This window comes from Lactuca virosa, chromosome 6 (assembly GCF_052849685.1).
Source record: "Lactuca virosa cultivar CGN04683 chromosome 6, Lactuca_virosa_CGN04683_v6, whole genome shotgun sequence".
NCBI lineage: Eukaryota > Viridiplantae > Streptophyta > Magnoliopsida > Asterales > Asteraceae > Lactuca > Lactuca virosa.
This window is the reverse complement of record NC_136431.1, coordinates 258,260,990-258,281,226: the sequence shown is the minus strand read 5'-3', so window position 1 is coordinate 258,281,226 and position 20,237 is coordinate 258,260,990. Positions and strand designations below refer to the sequence as shown.

Genomic DNA, 20,237 nt, shown 5'->3' with positions numbered 1-20,237 from the left:
TTATCCATTATCCAACTAATTTCTTATCCATTTCCATCGAATAACCAAATATAACTATGATAACTAAAAATAATATTGCATACAATTACGTTAAATACGACTAACAAAGTAACATTAACTTCAAATCCTCAAATTATTTTTTATTGAACTTGATATTCAATTGGATCTGGATAATAAGATTGACTTTCAAAATTTGATATTTAATTGGATCGGATAATTCAGTTATCCACTGATCCATTGATTTTTCAGGACGATCCAATAATTGATCTAATGCAATTGGATTTTGAAATTTCACATATGATCAAATCTAATTATAATTGGATATCTAATCAAATCGGTCAGTTCGTAATTAGATCGGTCCGTCAATTAATTTTTACCAAAGTTCTTAATAACGTGAGGCGTGAGCTTGACGACAAGGTCAAAGTTAAGCCATGACGAGCCTTAACGAGCTATGATGTTTTTCAAGGCATGACTGTTTTATATACATTAAAAAGATAAATTATACGAGTATAATTATTGAATTTTATCAAATATATCAAGTTTTTAGAAATGTTACATTTATATTTAATATAAAAAAAATTAACAAAAAAACTTAATTATTTCAGGTCAGGTTAGAAAAAAAAAACCAAAAAAACAAAAAAACTAGCGCCTTGAAAATAACTCGCACCTTGACACGTTATTTGAGCGTTACGATTAATAAATCCGTCTTGAACGTTTTCGTAACGGCTACACCACGCCTCGCATCATGATAAGTTTTGAGACTTGCTTTTTAGAACCATGATTTTTACACACCCTTAATTAGGCCATTAGATTGCCATAATCACCTAGTTAATTATTCAATTTTCTTAAATATATTATTATAAAAAACTATTTAGTTATTAAAATATTTAATAACCAAGATAAATATTAAATATGTTTATTATAAGCAAGATAAATATTAAATATGTTAATAGCATTGCTACAAGAGTCGGTCTGAGGGAGTGATGATTCCCTTTCTGTTTCATATTTTAATTTCCGTGAAAGATTTTGCGGGTCGTGTTATTAATTTAATATAAAATATAAATAAATATAAAAATAGACAGCGATATCGAACTGCAAAAGGGCATACCAATTACCATTACCCCCACCCACTCACTTTATCAAGAACAAGGACGGATCCAAAATCGCGAATAACAGAAAACCCTAGCCCCTTTCCCCCCGTCCCCCTCCTCTCTTAGCCGCGAATTCCCTCTCTTTCTCTCTACACAAACAACCAACCAACCAACCAACCAACTTTATCAAGATCCTGCCCTGTGTGACCAATTTGAAGATAGGGTTAGGGGTTTTCAAAATTAGGGTTAGGGTTACGAATAATTTTTGTTGACAAATGGAATGCTGCATGGACGGTGGTGGTTTGGTGAAATGACCAAAGGACCATGTCAGGGGCTGAGGAAGATGATGGGTAGAAGTGCCAACGGAGGTTGCGGCACTGAGGAAAAACATTGCCCAGTTTCTACTTCTAGGGTTCCGACCAAGTTTTCACCGGAAGATAAAGACGCACCACTGGCTCGACTAGTAGGGATTGATTTTTACGCACAGGCTTGTAAGGCCCTTGCTGTTCTTTCTCCTTTTGATTTGGAGGATGGTCAGAAGAAGAGCTCAGCTATTGTATCGACGCTTCCTGGTGGTTTGGCAACCTGTTTGTCCAAACATTCTGATAGTCGTAAGCGCCATAAGAAGTCCCATTTGGGCTCAGACACCAAGAAAAACAAGTCCTCTTCCAGACAGGAGAAACCTCGTGGGATCACCGTTTGGTCTGAAACAGAGGATTACTTTAGGGAATTGAAGGTGGATGATATTGAGAGGTTAAATGATGCTTCTTCTTTTAGGGACAACAAGTTTATTTCAATTCCGTATCCTGGAAATAATAACGAAACAAATAATCATAGTGGGGTGGTTGTTGCTGCTGGGGAGGAGCAGGATGTTAACCACTTCATGGAAGTAGATGACACAGGTGCTAATGAAATTTCAAATAACCAGCAAGAAGATGACACTGCCTGTTCTTTACCACAATCCTCTAGTGGAGTAGAATGGCTTTTAGGTTCTCGAAGTAAGATATATCTGACATCTGAGCGCCCTTCTAAGAAGCGAAAAATCTTGGGTGGCGAAGCAGGCTTAGAAAAGCTATTTGTTGCTCTTCCAGTTAAAGACCAGGACCAAGGGCCATCTACATCCTGTCATTATTGCAGCCTGGGCGACACAGGCAATCAGTTGAACAGATTGATTGTTTGCACGTCTTGTGGTGTAGCAGTACATCAGAGATGTTATGGTGTGCAACAAGACGATGAAGCTGGTTGTTGGGTATGTTCTTGGTGTAGGCTGAAGAGGGATGAAGATAAAAGCACCGATACCCATTGCCTGCTTTGCCCACAGCAGGGTGGTGCTCTAAAGCCTGTGCGCAAGAGAGGTGCTGGGAATGATGAGGGTGGTCTCATGGAGTTTGCTCATTTGTTTTGTTGTCAGTGGATGCCTGAGGTCTACATAGAAGACACCAAAAGCATGGAGCCGATAATGAACATTGAGGGTATCAAGGAGACGCAGAAGAAGTTAATTTGTTATATATGCAAGGTGAAGTGTGGTGCCTGTGTTCGTTGCAGTTATGGTATGTTGTCACTTGTCACATCAGTTTCACTCTTCCTTTTTCAATGGTGCAGTAGTACATCATATGATTGAAGTTTGTCTATTGTTGTTACATATGCATACTATAACTGCAATGCAATATTTCTTTCAGCAGTAAATTTTGGCACTATAGTATATCCAAAGTTCCAAACGATTCTATTAGGCTGTGTTTCTACTTGTTCTATGTGGAGTGTACTTGTGGATTTAAATTAATTAAAGGGAATACTACATGTTTGACTACATCCTAAACTCTTGGTCTAATCTGGTTTATTTGTGTATATTGATCTTCAAAAGACGATGCTCTGTCTCCCTTACTAAATTTAGGGCATATAAATGGAAAAAAAAAACAAACTATTTTGGCCTAGCATTTTTATTTCGACTTGTATGTATTTGAAGGCTGCAAATTAAAGGGTAATGTGTGCAAGTAAAGGGTAATTTGTGCAAAAAACAAGATCTGCAAAGTCAAATTTATGTATATTTGGAACATATTGAACAATCATTGATTCTAATTAGCAGACAAATCTCAGTATCTGCCAAATATCAACTACATAACTTGATCTATTGGGATTGTAGAATGCTGTGAAGAGTGAAGCTGTATGCTTTTCTTTCACTTTTACTGTGCTTAAAAAATATGATAACCAGCTTGAACAATTCAGCCTATAGAATAAAGAAAACCAGACTTACAAGTTGAAAAAAAGTAGCATTATTACTGTTGAGTTTTTCAGGGCAAATATTATAATATATAGGTACAGTGACATATAATATGATTATGAAACAACATTATAAAGGAAGGGTTGTGCATAGAGTATGTGCAATTTTCGCAAGATTAATTACATTACAATAGAAAATATATAACCCCCCGCATATTATTTCATTAAAAGTTAACTATAATATCTTTCATTTTTGGTACTTCAATAGGATCTTGTCGAACTTCTTTCCATCCTGTATGTGCAAGGGAAGCAAAACACAGAATGGAAATCTGGGGGAAATTCGGATGTGATGATGTAAGTTCATTCATCCTCCATTGAAACTAGAACAAAAAAGTTACTGTTGCCACAATTATACATCAAAACCTGTTGTGAAATGCTTAGGTTTTTTGTGTTTCTTCTTTTCACCTTTTTCTTTTTCTAATTTACATAGGTTGAGTTACGAGCTTTTTGCTTAAAGCACTCTGGACCACAAAAAGATCATAGCCCACATCTGGAAAACCTTTCTGTAGGAGTTGAAGATGTGAAAGTGAATGATTATTCTAATTTCACTCTACTTCTGAAGAAGGTATGATAAATATTCTCGAAATGTATCCTTCTTAAAAACTTCATTTGTAACAACTTTACCCTTGATTCTGTAGTTGATTGAACGAGGAAAAGTCAATTTGAAAGATGTGGCCTCAGAGATTAATGTTTCTGCTAACTTGTTGGCATCAAATCTCGCTGTAATGCCATATTTATCTTTTAGCAATATCATATGAAAGATTCTGAGATCAAGAACTTTGTTTTATGGGATTCTTGGTTCTTGCAGGATGACAGCTTACCTCCTGACTTGCATGGAAGAATAGTCAAATGGCTAAAAAGCCATGCTCATGTTGGTGGGTTGCAGAAAAACTTGAAGCTTAAACTTATGTCTCCATGCATATCCAAGGCTGAGAAAGAATCTGTAGCATTAGAAAACAATGTGGGGAATTCTCCTGTTAAGTCAGCACCACATTGGAGAACTAAAGGAAATATTAGGGTTTTGAAGGATAACAGTCTTATATTGTCTCTGAAAAGGAGTTCTGGAGATGATGGGGTTGTTATGGATGGGGATAAAAATGGTGGACTTGAGGAGTCTTCTCCTGATTCTAAGGAAAAGGTTCTCACATATTTACAGAATCAACTTTGTGATCTTATGTTGATGATTATAGAATGTTGGTGGCTTTGAGCATCTAACAATAACTTCAATTTTTTTTTTTTTTTTTTTTTTTTTTTTTTTTTTTTTTTTTCCTGCAGATATCAGCAGAATCCTGTCCTGCTTCTGATCTGTTGGTCAATAATTCTGACAGTGGTCAAACTCAAGCTGGCGAGGCTGTTGAATCTAAGTGTGATACCAGGGTGAATTCCAATCTTGGGAACCATGATTGTTTAATGGCTATGAATGACACCCCTGATACTATGTAAGTCTGGAAATTTAATCATTGCAACTTACTAAGTATCAATCAAAATAAGAAGGTTGGATGTTTTAGTGTACTTTATTTATTTTGTATGACTTGTACCAATATCTAGATATCTGGTAATGCAGTAGAACAGAAGCTTTACATGATTCTTATGTCCATCCACTTATACTCCTGAAAAATCAAGTTTTGTCCAAGATCAATGCTGACAAGGAAGACGCTTTACCATGCGTTTCCCAAAATCAAAATTCACCCTCTACTGAGTCGAGTTGTGACTCAGAAAAAACTAAGCTCATAAACATGTCTCCAATTGATGAATTGGAAGGAGAACTGGTTTACTATCAGCATCACCTACTTTGCAATGCAGTTTCAAGAAAACACCTAAGTGGTCTCTTTCTTTATCCTCTGCATTTAGGGATTTTACATCTTCATCTTGCAGTGCCAAATTTGTTAACTTTGAGATGATTTTTTTTTACTGTGTAGATGATTTGATTTCAAAGGTGATCAAGGTTCTTCCAGAAGAGATTGAGACACTAAGAAAACGAAACTGGGATGCTGTGTTGGTGAGCCAATATCTTTCTGAGCTTAGAGAAGTCAAGAAACAGGGGAGAAAAGAGAGAAGGCACAAGGAAGCCCAGGCTGTGCTTGCAGCTGCAACTGCTGCTGCTGCAGCTTCTTCCAGGCTTTCATCTTTCAGGAAAGATACACTTGAAGAATCCGCTCACCATGAGGTAGTTAGTTGACTCTCATTTTGTTGTCTCAATGAAATGAAGTTATATTGATTCTTATATTGTGTTCAGAATAAGTTGAAAATAAAGGCTTTTGGAGGGAGATCTGCAGTTCATGCACAACCAAAGGAAACACACCCGAAATTGTCTGTAACGTGGACCCCACCTGAAATGAACATTGATTCTTCACCATCAACTTTAGATTACAAAGGGCATTCTAGGGTTTGTGACGTTTGCAGACGGGAGGAAACAGTTTTGAATCCAGTTATTATATGTTCTAGTTGCAAGGTCAGCTTAACCTTAAATACCGGAAATGAATAGTTTTAATCTTTTTTCTATATTTTCCTGTTTATCCTGCTAACTGTATTTTAATATTTTATCTGGTAACAGGTTGCAGTGCACATAGATTGTTATCGTAGTGTGAAAGATTCTACGGGTCCATGGTTTTGTGAGTTATGTGAAGATTCATCGTCTTCTAGAAGCAGGGGGGTCCCATCTTTCAGTTACTCAGAGAAGCCGTCTCGTGTGGCGGAATGTTGCTTATGTGGTGGCACTACTGGTGCTTTTAGGAAGTCAACTGATGGTCAATGGGTCCATGCCTTCTGTGCTGAGGTAATATTCTTTGATTATGATTCTTACTTGTGTTCCTTTTCTATTATATGGTGATTAATAGTTCTTTTTCGATTTTGTTGTGTAGTGGGTTCTAGAATCAACTTTCAGAAGGGGGCAGCTGAAACCTATTCAGGGCATGGTATGTGTAGTGTATAATAAATGTTTATTTAGAGGAAACTAGTGCACCTTTCAAGTGAATAAAGGTCCTGCTGGATATGACTAGTTTAATGCAAGAAATAGCAACATACTTTTTATACAATTTTCGTTGCTTAATTGGGTTAACTTTCCAAAGAAAAATGTCCTAATAGGAAAAAGGTTGAAAGTAAAATGCTGCAGTAGGGAGAAACAAAAGCAGATTGCTAAGATACACAAATAAATGAAACTACATTGACTTTAGTCCCTAGATATTATAATTTGTGTTGTCTTATGTTCATGTCATGTGACAATGCCAGGAGACAATCTCCAGAGGGAACGATGTTTGCCTTGTTTGCAGCCGCAGAGTTGGCGCCTGTATAAAGGTTGGTGAGATCAATACGAGTTTCTTCCATCTCATTTTTTTTTTATTTTTTATTTTTTATTTTTATTAAAACTTGTTTATTTTAAATTAATTGTGTCCTATAGTGCAATTATGGTCACTGTCAAAGCACATTTCATCCCACTTGTGGCAAGAGTGCTGGCTTCTTCATGAACGTGAGAACTAGTGGTGGAAAAATACAACACAAGGCTTACTGTGAGAAGCACAGCCAGGTGGAGAGGACAAAGGTGATAATATATTATTATTAATTTTTTTTACCATAATATCAATCAATGTCGACCTTGTTATTCTGTTTCTATTTTTTGATACTAGTTTCTAAGTATACCTTATTTGTTGTTTATTCTAGGCCGAGACTCAAAAACATGGAGTTGAAGAATGGAATTCTCTCAAGAAAGTCAGGGTAAGTTACATTGCTGTTTATAAAATACATTATTTGAATCCAAAATCATAATTTAAAAAAAAAAAATCGTCTTGCAGGTTGAATTGGAGAGATTACGTCTCATCTGTGAAAGAATCATCAGACGTGAGAAATTGAAGGTAAAGCCACATTGTTTGCTGCTTATACATACACACATACACTAACTAATGAGATTGTGTTATTGTATTGCAGCGTGAATTGGTGATTTGTTCACATGACATGCTTCGTTGGAACAGAGAGTCGGTATGTTCATCTTCATCATCATGTATAATACCCCCCCGTGGGGTTTGCACTGGCACTGGTTTTCTGTCACCAGATGTTAGTTCAGAATCCGCTACAACTTCCTTAAGAGGAGGATACACAAACAGCTACAAATCATGCAGTGAAACCATCATCCAAAGATCCGATGACATCACAATCGACAGCACCACCACAGTCGCCGGAAAACGCCGAATTAGGTTTCCCATTGCGATGGCGGCAATGGACAACGACCAAAAAACAGACGACAGTTCGACCTCTCAAATCTTTACACAGGCTCCTTCTGTGAGTGTGAATGTAAGGCCGATGCTTTCCGGAAAACAAATCCCAATTAGACCCTCATCTGTGGTTTCCCTGACTACCTCTACTGATGATGGGGACAAGTTTTTCCGGCATGGAAAGGTAAATATAAAATATTTTTTGTTGTTGTTGTTGTAGTACAAAAGACGTAAATGCCCTTCTCTTGATACTTGGAAATTTGAAATTGTGGTGGACAGCATACAGAGACTTTTGAGAAAGAGCTGGTGATGACATCAGATCAAGCAACCATGAGGAACCAACGCTTGCCAAAAGGATTTGTTTATGTTCCAATTCGTGTCCTCTCAAATGAGAATGAGGAAACAGTTCCTGCTGCTGTGGCCCCCACACCCAAAGTAGCATCAGCATCGTCTGAGGAAAATTCAGGACAAGATGGATAGATATATAAGACCATTTGGGTCATCACAGGTTTTTTTTTTGGACAACTTATCTCGTGCGGTTTGCAGATGAAGGGAAAAGTTTTTTTTATTCTGATGATGTTGTATATTCATTCTCATTGGGAAGAGAGAAGAGAAGAGAAGAGAAGAAACCTGTACAGTATTATGATGAAGTGAGTGATGAGTGGGTTTTGTTGATTTGTTGTAGTGGTGGTGGTACTTTTAGATTTTTTTTTTGGTTGGTTGGTTATTGTAATGTTATAGAAAGATATTGGCTGCAGGTTGCAGTGCAGTTGTAAAGTGGTGTACATAGAGAGATAAGATGATACTAGTGCTATAGTGATCAGATCATAGCAATTGCACAACATAAGAAAAACAAAAAGAGAGCATTTCTTTTTCTCTTGTTTCTCCTCCACATTGTTTCTCAATGGTTTAATTTGACTGAAGCAGCATAGGTTTTCTGGGGCTATCTTTTCATCATCCATTCATGTCCTCTGAATGGAAAACAGATTGTGATTGAATCTCTTCACACGTTGTTTTAAAGTTTTTGTCATCCAACACCTCACCAAGTTCAATATATGATTTGGAAATCTCCGATACAAACCATTGTCAGCAAATTATGTGTTGGGTTTGTGTTGCTTAATATTGTCTGGTTTATGTCACCACCTCTAGTTTATCCATTTTAGATTAAAGTACGCATCAATCCAGTTTGAGATTTTATGAAACAGGAGAAAACACATTTACATTTATTCTGAGCTTGCCTTTATACATACATACACATTTACACCCCTAATCTCCAATTGCTTCTCACTAAAGCCTATACACATTCCTTTGATCATTTGCTTCATTTTAATTACTTCAATATACTAACATCGACATTACTTGCTGATCTATACTCAATACACAATCCTAATTCAATTTTGGAAAATTTTCTAGATAACCAACAAACTTATATATCGATGTCGCCTCTCAATGCCAATTGGTGGTTTACACGAATAACACACCCGACTTCAAGTTCAACACTGACTCACAATCTGAGGTTCCCCAAAGTACTTGCTAACATGGTAAGTTTCATGATCCAAACATGTCGCTGTCACATGATACTTCTTAGGGTCAAAGTGGCATACCCCAATTGGAATTGCCAAAAATCAACCTTGAGCGGATATATCGTTGTCCTTAAAAAACATCATTAAATTCTTTTCAAATGCAAATTTATATAAAAATTCATCAATCACATATTTAAAGTCCATTAATCCAATTTTATATCAAGTTTATCAACAAGAATAGCCGAATTTATTCGATTTTGACCTTAATTAACTTTGAAACTCTTTTATCTACGAAGCAACTCACTAGAAGATGTTAACATACAAGTAGAGAATGAAGCAAATAACAGTCTTTTTTTCCTTTATCTTCAAATTCCCTCATTAATACAACATCAAATCAAACACCCCTTACCTTAAGCATTACTTCAGTGTAAGATGGTGCATCATCCTTCTTTGGGCTCAACCCACCCGTACTAAACTTGCGCACCAACATGGTGAAACACGGTACTAATATAACATATAATATGCCCAAGATAAACGGGGCCATAACGAACCACCCCAACAACTGCACATATTTGTCAACAAGTTATCAATCAAATTAATAAGACAAAAATTGTAAGAATGGTCCCTGTGGTATGTCTAAAATTGCCACTTTGGGCCAAACAGGTTTGGACTAGCACCAATGGTCCAAAAGTTTCCATTTTGTTGCCACTTTGGTCCAATTTACTTTAATTTTCTTTGTAATGACGATTTTACCTTTGGATTTTATTTTTTCAGTTTTATTTATTTATTTAAATACTTTTATAATTAAAAAGAAAATCGCTCTCTCTCTCTCTCTCCAAATACCCATCTTCTTCTTCCTGAAAATTGTCCAGATGAACAAAAAAACACCAAGAACAAAACAACACCCATAACAAATTGTTGAACTCGTCGGTTGTCAATGGAGATGGAGAAAAGAGAATGAGAAATCATATCTAGGGTTAGTCCTCTCCATCTATTTTCAGATATGTTCGTCTTTTCCATATGTTTTCATATATGTTTGTGTTCTTCATCACGATCGGTTTACAGCACCACCCCCTTCTCAGTTCATCTTTTCCATCTGTGGCTCGATTTTCACTATCACCGGAAAACCCACCCCGAACACACCCTCCAGTACCACGGTAAATCTTCAACATATGGTCTATAGACCACAATCAACCAACAAACGCAATCAACGACCACCGCCTCCGGTACCATGGTTGAAGTTTGCTTAGGGCACACCGTTACAAGAGCACACCAATCCTTGGACTCAAGAGTGCGCCGTTACAGTGCTACTTAATCTATCTCTCCCCGACGATAACAAACCACTGATTGCCAACGCTGAAGTTGTGAAATCCCTAATTTATTTTGTAAAAACCGGGACTGTCAATCAGAGCTATTCCTCCATTGGGATTTCAGATCGAAGCTCCCGCAACAAAAACCTAACCCTAAAGATTCAGGCGGCAACACATAGATCTAAGCTAGGGTTGGTAGTGGTGTCGGCGACGACTTTGTCAATCTCCTTCTCCAATGACGAACCTGAGCAACGATTATGTTTCAGATTAATTGTAGAACCTGTGCAACGATTTTTCATTTTGATTTTGGAGATTTTACTTCAATTGAGTGTGGAATCATGGTGCCTGAACAAGACGAGGGTGAGGATTGAAAGCAAAGTTTCGCCGGGGGAACTGGGTGGCCTGAATGATAACAAACTTTGAGGCAGAGTTTTCAGACTTATGGTTTCAACATGTAGTGATGGTGATGGCAGTGTTGGGGCGGCGGTGGTGTCATTGAAAGACTGTGGGGGGAGCAGAGAGAGAGAGAGAAGGAGAGAGAGAGAGAGAAAGAGAGAGAGAGAGATGTATCTTCTTTTTTATTTTCTTTTAAATATAAAAGTATTTAAATAAATAAATAAACTTAAAAAACAAAAACCAAAGGTAAAATTGTCATTATAAAAAATTTTAAAGTAAATTGGACCAAAGTGGCAATAAAATGAAAACCTTTGGACCATGAGTGCTAGTCCAAACCCTTTTGGCCCAAAGTGGCAATTTCGACGACCATTCTTGCAATTTTGTCAATTAATAAAGCCGCATCTGCTACACCTGACATGACATGACAGAACAGAACTAGAGTGGATGGGACAAAAAATTGCAAGTTTTGTCTCATTGACATTAGTATCAGTATTAGTATCAGGCGATCTGTCTTGTCTTGTGTAACAAGTGGGACCTAAGGGAATACGATTACAACGTTGAACTTACCGCGTGAGCAATGCTTAGTAGGATCTCCTTTGAAGCTTTGCCGGTCAATACCTTCTTTAAAGCGTCGGAGGTTAAAGAGAAATGATCTCCACCCGTGAGATATTCACCAAAGCGTAAGAACACTATCATCAAACTATACACATATATCAGAACACTGCATATCATAGCTTTTAACAATTATCAACTACTTTCATTGTCCTATAGAAATTGTAACACTTTCTCTTTTTGCCATGTTCATATAGGTTGTAATTTTCCATTCGTGGAAACTTTTCAAGTTAACATTACCTGTTTGCCCATTATCCTTATTACAATTTAGACTGGTAGTACTAATTTGGTTTGTATTAGATACTTGACAAATAGTCAAACAATTTTATTAGACTATTAGCAAGAAATGTCCCTCTATCAAGATTAAGAGCATTCCAAACACCTCATCAATTCCATTACAAGAAGTGTAAGAGACAGATTCAAATAAATAACCTTTTTTTGCAAAGTAATTGTTTGGATAAATTAATAATAATACTTGACCTTAGTTCTATTGGAGTAGCAACAAAATTGGCCAGCATCACAGTGGGGGCATTGATAGAAGTTCCAAGCACTGCTATAGCCAGTACACAGAGAAACATAGTCACTCCTGTTATGAGGAAAAAACACACATCATAATTAGGATTTGATTTCACTACATAATCATTAAAATTGAAATTGATTTATTTCTGTAAAAGTTGAATCAAGAGCATACCAACAATTGGGAACACTCCACATGTAATGCCAAGAGCTGTAGAGAATGCCAATTGCTTAGGCTCTGCTCCCCTAAAACCAAAGTGCAATATTATCAATAATTTTGACACCAATACCTGTCATCTTTGAGAGCTGAGTATAAAAGTCTTCAAAGATTACCCTAATTTTGCAAAGAGATTGTTTCTACGATGAGAATCATTGATTTCCCATGGATCAATTCATTTTGTCAATTGCAGCAAGGGTATAAGTCTTTGAATTCGTTCTAAATTTTAATCTTTAACAGTACTTGTAATTCATATATAGACCTTGAAATCAAACACATTTCCTGTCAATTTGGGGATATTATCTTCAAAACTCATGCATATCAAGGATATTTGGGAGTTCAGTTACAAAATGACAGCTATAATTGAAATTTAAGAATATTTACTGTGTTGAGATCTTACAACGTCAAGTTACATCTAGCTAAATAAAGCAAAACAGCACAACATCAAGATAATCTGTAACAGATTTCTTCGCAAACAAATAGAAATGATAACATAAACGCAAAAAGAAAGAGCAGAAAATTAACCTGCTAAGGATTTCCACAAAGGGCTCGACGACCTTCTTGTTTAACCATGTGCCGATTCCTTGTAATCCAGACCTTCTAAGCAGATCCGCCATTGCTAAAAACTAATATAATTTATGCTAGTTCGTTTTGCTTTGAAGTTCTTCTTAGATCGATGAATCAAACATGAGACCAAATGTTTGTTTCTTAATCAAAACACGCGGTTTTCAATCAAACGACTGATTGACTTTAAAAATGATCGCGACGAAAGCGTCGAATTTGAATTCAGATTGGATGAACCGACTTCTTCTATACCTACAATTTCACAAAGAACAAGAATATAGTAAACGTAAACCTCTCTGTAAAGTCGGTCGATTTCTTTGAATCTTTTCTCGATCCAGTTTGTTTTGTGTTTGGATTTTCTTTATTTATTCTTTGTTGCTTTTTTCATTAATAAATCAATAATCGAATCTTTGCGTCACATACCATTGGGCCATAATGTTCGTTGGCAGACGAAAATATTTTAGTTTTATGTTTAGCCCTTATATTTGTGCCATGTTGACATATAATTTGAAAGTTGGAGCGCATAGAATGCTAAAACAAATTTAGCGATTTAAAACAAAAAACTAGGAGTAGTTTGTTAGCTAATTATTCCATGTATTATATGAGTTAATTTAAAAAAAAGTTAAATATAAAGGTTAAAATATTTGAAAACTTTGAATTTATAATAAAATAAAAAAAATAATAAATTATTATAATGAAATTTTTTTTTATCTTTTAAATTTTAACAAATAATTTAAATAAAGAAAAGAAACTAATGAGCTTTAATTTTGAGAATTTTGAAATTTAAAGTTAAGTTTATTAATGAAATCAATATTCATTTATTACTACATTTATTACAATTATTACATTAAAATATTATGTGAAATTTAATAAAATAGAAAAACTCATAAAATGACATGTAGAAAAAAATTAATTCAAAATAACCAGAAAATGACATTTGGCAATTTGAATGAGAGTGTGACAAGTGACAAAAAAAACATTCATTTATTAAAGATGATAATGATATTATTCTTAAAAGTTCTTTGATTTTGATTATATTTATGAAAAAAGTCATCGTATTCTATCCTGGTCGGTTGGTGAGTTATTTAAGGGATAAAAACCCTAAATATGTAAACAACAATAATTTTTTTTTGTTATTTCTATTGAGAAAATAAAATTATACTTTAATCGTTAATGAATTCAAAATATAAAAAATTTAATAAATATTTTCATAAAAATTCACTTGTATTAACCGTACAAAGCAACATGCATAAACTTATCCTAAGCAACATGATAAACATATAAAAGTCCGCTTGTATCAATAAGTTCCTAACACAGTCAAAGCATGCATAAAAATATAAGAAAAATACAAGTTTATCATTAGTTGGCATGTTTTGTAATCACTGTTTGAATAATTCATCATCAAGATTATCTCTAAAATTACTCCATCTTTTGAAGTATCAACCTCAATGGTGCAAATATGTCATAGGCTTGTTTCCAAAATAGCGTATCATTTATTAACACTTCATTTAAATATTTTTTTGTCACATCGTCAAGATATTTAATTGGATATTCTATTAGATCTCAACATATTAGAAAAACTTTTTATAATGTATCATATCATGTAATGAAATTTTATTAGTCGTTTCCAAAAAGAAATGTAATCAAATTTTGAATACAAAATTTCATAAATGATATATCCGATTTACGAAAAAAAGTCTTAACTTCAATATTTTTGTGAATTTCTTAGACAATATTTGCGGTTCAGTTTACTGTTTGGTTGGTTCTTATGTATAATCCTATTAAAAAGTAGCATTAAGCGACACGTATGTAAATATTTTATCGTCTTTGTGCTTTTTATTTTTGTTTTTGTTATTTTATTTAATAAAAGGTCTTACCCGCACCTTATCCCAACCTATTTCCCCTATCTAGCGTTAAGTTACTTCCCGATCCTCCACCACTTTCCCTTTCTAGACCCAACCCTCTAGACGACTCTTTTAAAAAACTAACTAAATTTCTTGGCTACCAAGCGTAAAATCCTCAAAAAAATAAAAATAAAGGAAACTTCCAAATCAATTGCATTACAAGAGTCAATTTCTTCAAATAATGAATACGCTCCAAGTACCATCTTGCTTTTGCACAAAATAAAAGATTGAAAACGATGACACTTGCCGACAACGTATTCACTAAATAACGAAACACTTTGTATGTCACTTTCAATGATTTGAATGCAATTTCCTCCATGTTTATAATGAACATGTCCTACAAGTTTCATTGTAGAACGTAGTTGTGATAATAACATCATCTCAAACTTGAAAAATTTGACTCTGGAAAAGGCCGAACCCTTCCTTCCCCTCTTCATACATAATTACATTCTCTTAATGCATAATTATATATATTATATCACAAACTCCAATTCCATATGTGTTCAAACACATTAACCTCTCTTGCTAATTAATCTAACACCATCTCCTAAACACACTTGATTAGAAATCAAATTCTTTGATTTATTTCTATTGGGGAACACGATTCATAGCCATGAGTTTTCTTAAACTTGAATTGATCTTATGAGATTCTAATTTTTGGCTAACTCATTATTTTTCATCGTGTGAGATTCCATAAACCGAACAATCTCATATTAAACAAATTTCATCATTTTGAATATGTTTACGGAGCCGAAAAGATAAATATAAAGTCTCAAGATCATTAGGACTTGCAGGTGTACTCCCACCACACCATACAATGAGGATGTTGCAGGAGTAAGGGATATGCGGTAACACCTTTTGTTCATATATAACTGAAAATTATTGTGTGTATAAATGAGGCATTGACACTTTTTGTTCATCATTTCAGTCTTTATTATATTTATCTTAGTTTGTGTTCTTTAGTTTAATATGTATTAATTTTAACATTAAGAACAAAATATTTCTTTTTGTTATGATCTATACAGTTTTAAGCGTTTCATTTTTGGTTTGTTGTTGTTGAAGGGCAACGGAGAAGATAAATGCTAAATAAAGTTTGACAAAGAAGGTGATGCAAAGATCGAATATTTGGAGGTGTTAATGACACATGAGGTGCTAATGAAGAAATCATAAAAAACTATGTTTTTGTACCAACTTTAACAAGAAGTTTGGAACGATCAAGTCTAAAAAATTGTGTATCTTATATGATTGAAAAGTTCTAGATGTGTAGTTTCAAGCAAAAAAAAACGACAAGTCTTTTGGAAGTCTATAGATGAAGTTATGATGTTTTTGTCTGTCTAATATATTTGAAATGTTTTTTTTATAAGAAAGTATAAAATTTATATATCTATACTTTTTGATATTAGTATGTCTTTTATTACACTAGATAATTAAATAAAATATATTTCTTTAACATTTTTGTATGTTAATGTCATTTGTACCTTGATAACATTGACATTAGTACAAACTAGGAATGTGCGTTTGGACCGAATACCCGAATCGAAACCGAAACCGGACCGGACCGATCCAAATTAGGACCGAATAAGTTATTTGGGTCGGTTCTCGGGTATTTATTTTTGCCCAATTCGGGTTTCGGCTTATTCGGTCCAGGTTACCGGAATAAATGTTTAATCGGGCCAAAAAGACAGACCCGGAAAGTGAATAGTAACTTGAACCGAATATCCCAAATAAACCGAAATGACCCGAATAACTCAAATAAACTGAAATGACCCGAATAACCCAAATAAGGAAATTCTATATTTAGTTCAAGAGAAAAAGAAATATTAAATTAATATTTTTTTTTCTTGAAGTAGATATAGAATTTTTTTTATTTGGGTTATTCGGGTCATTTCGGTTTATTTGGGTTATTCGGGTCATTTCGGTTTATTTGGGTTATTCGGTTCAAAAATATAGTGTAAACGTTTATTTGGGTTATTTCGGTCCTTTCGGGTTAATAACCGAACCGAAACCCGTATTACCCGGACCGAACCGGTTCGTATTAGTATAATCGGTCCGGGTTTCGGTTTCTACTTTTCATCTAATTCGGGTTTCAGGTTATTCGGGTTCTGGTCGGTTCCGGCCCGAAACACATCTCTAGTACAAACTCACAATGACCCGATAAGAATCATTGATAACTTGTCAAAAACACAACAATGATTTAAATCTTTATTAACCTAACACAACATTTGATTTTTTTTTTTTGTGGTTTTGGCGTTGATGAATCTGACAATAAATCATCTTTCTTTTACATTCATATTATTTAACTTTCAATTTAATTAAGGTCTAAAAAGCTCGTCATGACTTCGCCATGGAGCGCCATAACTCCATGATTTTTACTTGACGCCAAACTTTAACAAAATATCGTCTTAAGTTGTATATGTATATAAAAATGAATAATAGTAGAAAATATATATAAATATTAATTCCATACAAAATTGTCGTATTAAGTCACGTTTTACAAACGACGTGACTCACCACGACTCATAAAGAATTAAAGTTTGACATTCCCGCTGAATTATATCTAAGGTTATTTACATACTTATCATAATACAATTTATAAATCAATTTTTAAAATCAATATCGTCGAACCCGAGAGCCTATTACCTAGTATAATACTATTAACGAGAGCCTATTACCTAGTATAATAATAACACAAATAAGAAACGGAAAACATGACAAAAAGGGTAAATATTTTTTACAAATACTTATCACAAATTTTCAATTTTTCTAAGAGAGTTAGTATAACCACCGACATCAAAAGAAAAATTAAAACCACGAGGACTGTGTATGTAAAGAATTTTGTAAAAGGATTGACGTTGCTTTTTATTTTTTTTATTTTTTTTTAGTTTTAATAGACCACATGAAAAATTTATATAATTTTGTCAATTTTAAATCGAAAGATTATTCATTGTTATAATGGATAAACTTTTAGCAACAGATTTTGGTAAAAATATAACTTTTAACATATTACTTTAATATAAAATAAATTTAAAAACAATAAGTTAAATGAAAAGAACAATTAATGTTCATTAAACACGTATCATAGATGAATCATCGTGTTAAATTAGTCGGCAAACTTACATTTCAAAGCGGGTAGTTTGTAAACTAAAATATCCCTACCCATAACTGATTCGTCGATGCTTGCGAAACGCTTGATTTTTTTTAATGACAATACGAAGAATATAATCATAATATTATTTATTAGTTTATAACCCGTGAGAACCACGGTTATAAAATTAATTAAATTTTCATAATAAAAATTTAAAATTATTAATCAATTATTTCAAATAAATTATTTTAAATAAATTATTAGTTAACATATATTTTTTAATTATATAAAATTATAAACGTTGATTTAAATAAATATATGAAGTTATATCACCTTATAATATATATTAATTTTATTTTATTTTTTATTTTAATTTTATTAATTTAATGTAATTAGAATATGAAAATTAAAATTTGAAATGAAAAATCAATTATTAATTTAATGTAATTAAAGTGAGAAATTTAAAATTTAAAATTTGAAATGGAGAATTAATAGGTTGACATGTGGCATGATAGGTGACATATAATATTGATAGGGTTTTCTAATATTGTGACACTTGTCAATAGGATAATAAACTTATTCATTTATTAAAATTGAGATTTTTTTATTTTTAAACTAGACGAATTCCCGCGTTGCATGACGCAGGTTAAAAATATATTGTTAGAATATTGAAAAATATATCTTTATAATGGTTATGTTATTAACATTAACTTTGACATAATATTTTTACACTAATATATATATATATATATATATATATATATATATATATATATATATATATATATATAGGTTTAGGTTCTATGGTAAAAACAAAAAACCCTAAAAAAAACCCTAAAAATCATAAAAAAAGATTACTTAGAGATCACAAAACTTTTTTTTGAATTTTTTTATAAAAAATCGCAGCTTTTTATTAAAATTCGCTGAAAACCACCACCACCTGCCACCCACCCACCACAACCACCACCACCCACCACCACCACCACCAATCACCACCAACCACCACCCGCCACCACCATCACCATCCACCACCACCACCCAACCACCACCACCCGCCACCACCACCCACCTCCACTACCGATCACCACCACCCCCACCACCACCTACCACCACCACCCATCACTACCCACCACCACCCAACACCCATCACTACCCACTACCCATCATTACCCACCACCCACCACCACCCGCCACCACCCACCACCCACCCACCTACCACAACCACCACCCACCACCCACCACCACCACCCGTCACCACCATCACCATCCAAGCACCACCACCCGCCACCACCACCCACCTCCACCACCCATCATCATCACCCAACCAACACCACTTACCACCACTACTTACCACCCATCACAACCACCCTCCACCACCACCCAACATCACCACCTATCACTACCCACCACCACCAACCAACATCCACCACCCATCACTACCCACCACCCACCACCACCCGCCACCACCACCACCCACCCACCACAACCACCACCCATCACCCACCACCACCACAACCACCCACCATCATCACCACCCAACCACCACCACCCGCCATCACCACCCACCTCCACCACCCATCACCACCACCACCCACACCACCCACCACCCACCAAAACCACAACCCATCACTATCACCACCACTCGTAACCACCCACCCATCACTACCATCCACTTCCACCACCCCACTTCCACCACCCCACTTCCACCACCCATCATCACCACCCGCCGCCACAAGCACCACCCCGACCTACAAAAACCACCACTCGTCACCAACAACCACCACTATCCACCAATCACTACCACCCGTCACCACCACCTACCATCATCACCCGCCTCCACCACCCATCACCACCCCCAACCACCCACTCACTACCACCACCCGCCACAACCACCCCCACCCCACCCACCACTCACCAAGACCACCACCACCCGAAACCAACACCAACACCCCCACTCACCACCACCACATGTGATTATATGTATACATATGATTTATATGGATACGATTCGTTTTTGTCTAAATAAATCATATATGATTAGATACCTTTTATCACATATGATTAAACACACGAGAATAACAAAAATGTATATTATCCACATAAATCACATGTGACTAGACATATATAATCACATCTGATTATATGTTTTAATCACATATGATTTATGTGAACAACATGCATTTTCGCGTTGTTGATTCGTTAGTTGTTCTCTTATATTTAATCACAAGTGCTTATATGTATGATGTATCTGATCACATATGATTTATATTGACAAGATTCATTTTCACATTTTCTCTTCAACAAATTTTTTTATGTTTTTAATCACATGTGATTTATGTGGACAATATTTATTTTTGCGTCGATTCAATAGTTTTCTCATGTATTTAATCATACATGATTAATGTGGACAAGATTCGTTTTTGTTCATATAAATCATATGTGATTAAATACATATAATCACATGTGATTATACACAAAAAAACTATTGAATCGAGAAAACGAGAATGAATTTTGTCCACATAAATCTTTTGTGATTA

General features: G+C 34.8%; 2 protein-coding genes across 2 annotated transcripts; one reads left to right on the top strand and one right to left on the bottom strand.

The window, feature by feature from the left end:
• Window positions 1–1,103: 1,103 nt before the first annotated feature.
• LOC145119408 (PHD finger family protein) lies at window positions 1,104–8,449 on the top strand. Its single transcript, XM_079055076.1, has 17 exons — window positions 1,104–2,641; window positions 3,577–3,662; window positions 3,799–3,933; window positions 4,007–4,090; window positions 4,177–4,506; window positions 4,644–4,807; window positions 4,933–5,192; window positions 5,288–5,535; window positions 5,605–5,820; window positions 5,923–6,144; window positions 6,230–6,283; window positions 6,597–6,662; window positions 6,766–6,906; window positions 7,026–7,079; window positions 7,157–7,216; window positions 7,290–7,757; window positions 7,853–8,449. The coding sequence occupies exons 1-17, from the start codon at window positions 1,372–1,374 to the stop codon at window positions 8,051–8,053; spliced, it is 4,059 nt and encodes a 1,352-aa protein (XP_078911202.1). The 5' UTR covers window positions 1,104–1,371; the 3' UTR covers window positions 8,054–8,449.
• Window positions 8,450–9,378: 929 nt separating this feature from the next.
• LOC145119409 (uncharacterized) lies at window positions 9,379–13,079 on the bottom strand. Its single transcript, XM_079055077.1, has 5 exons — window positions 12,673–13,079; window positions 12,106–12,176; window positions 11,895–12,000; window positions 11,370–11,502; window positions 9,379–9,658 (listed from the first exon to the last, which is right to left on the bottom strand). Exons 1-5 carry the CDS (start codon window positions 12,762–12,764, stop codon window positions 9,491–9,493), a joined length of 570 nt encoding a protein of 189 aa, XP_078911203.1. The 5' UTR covers window positions 12,765–13,079; the 3' UTR covers window positions 9,379–9,490.
• Window positions 13,080–20,237: the final 7,158 nt, after the last annotated feature.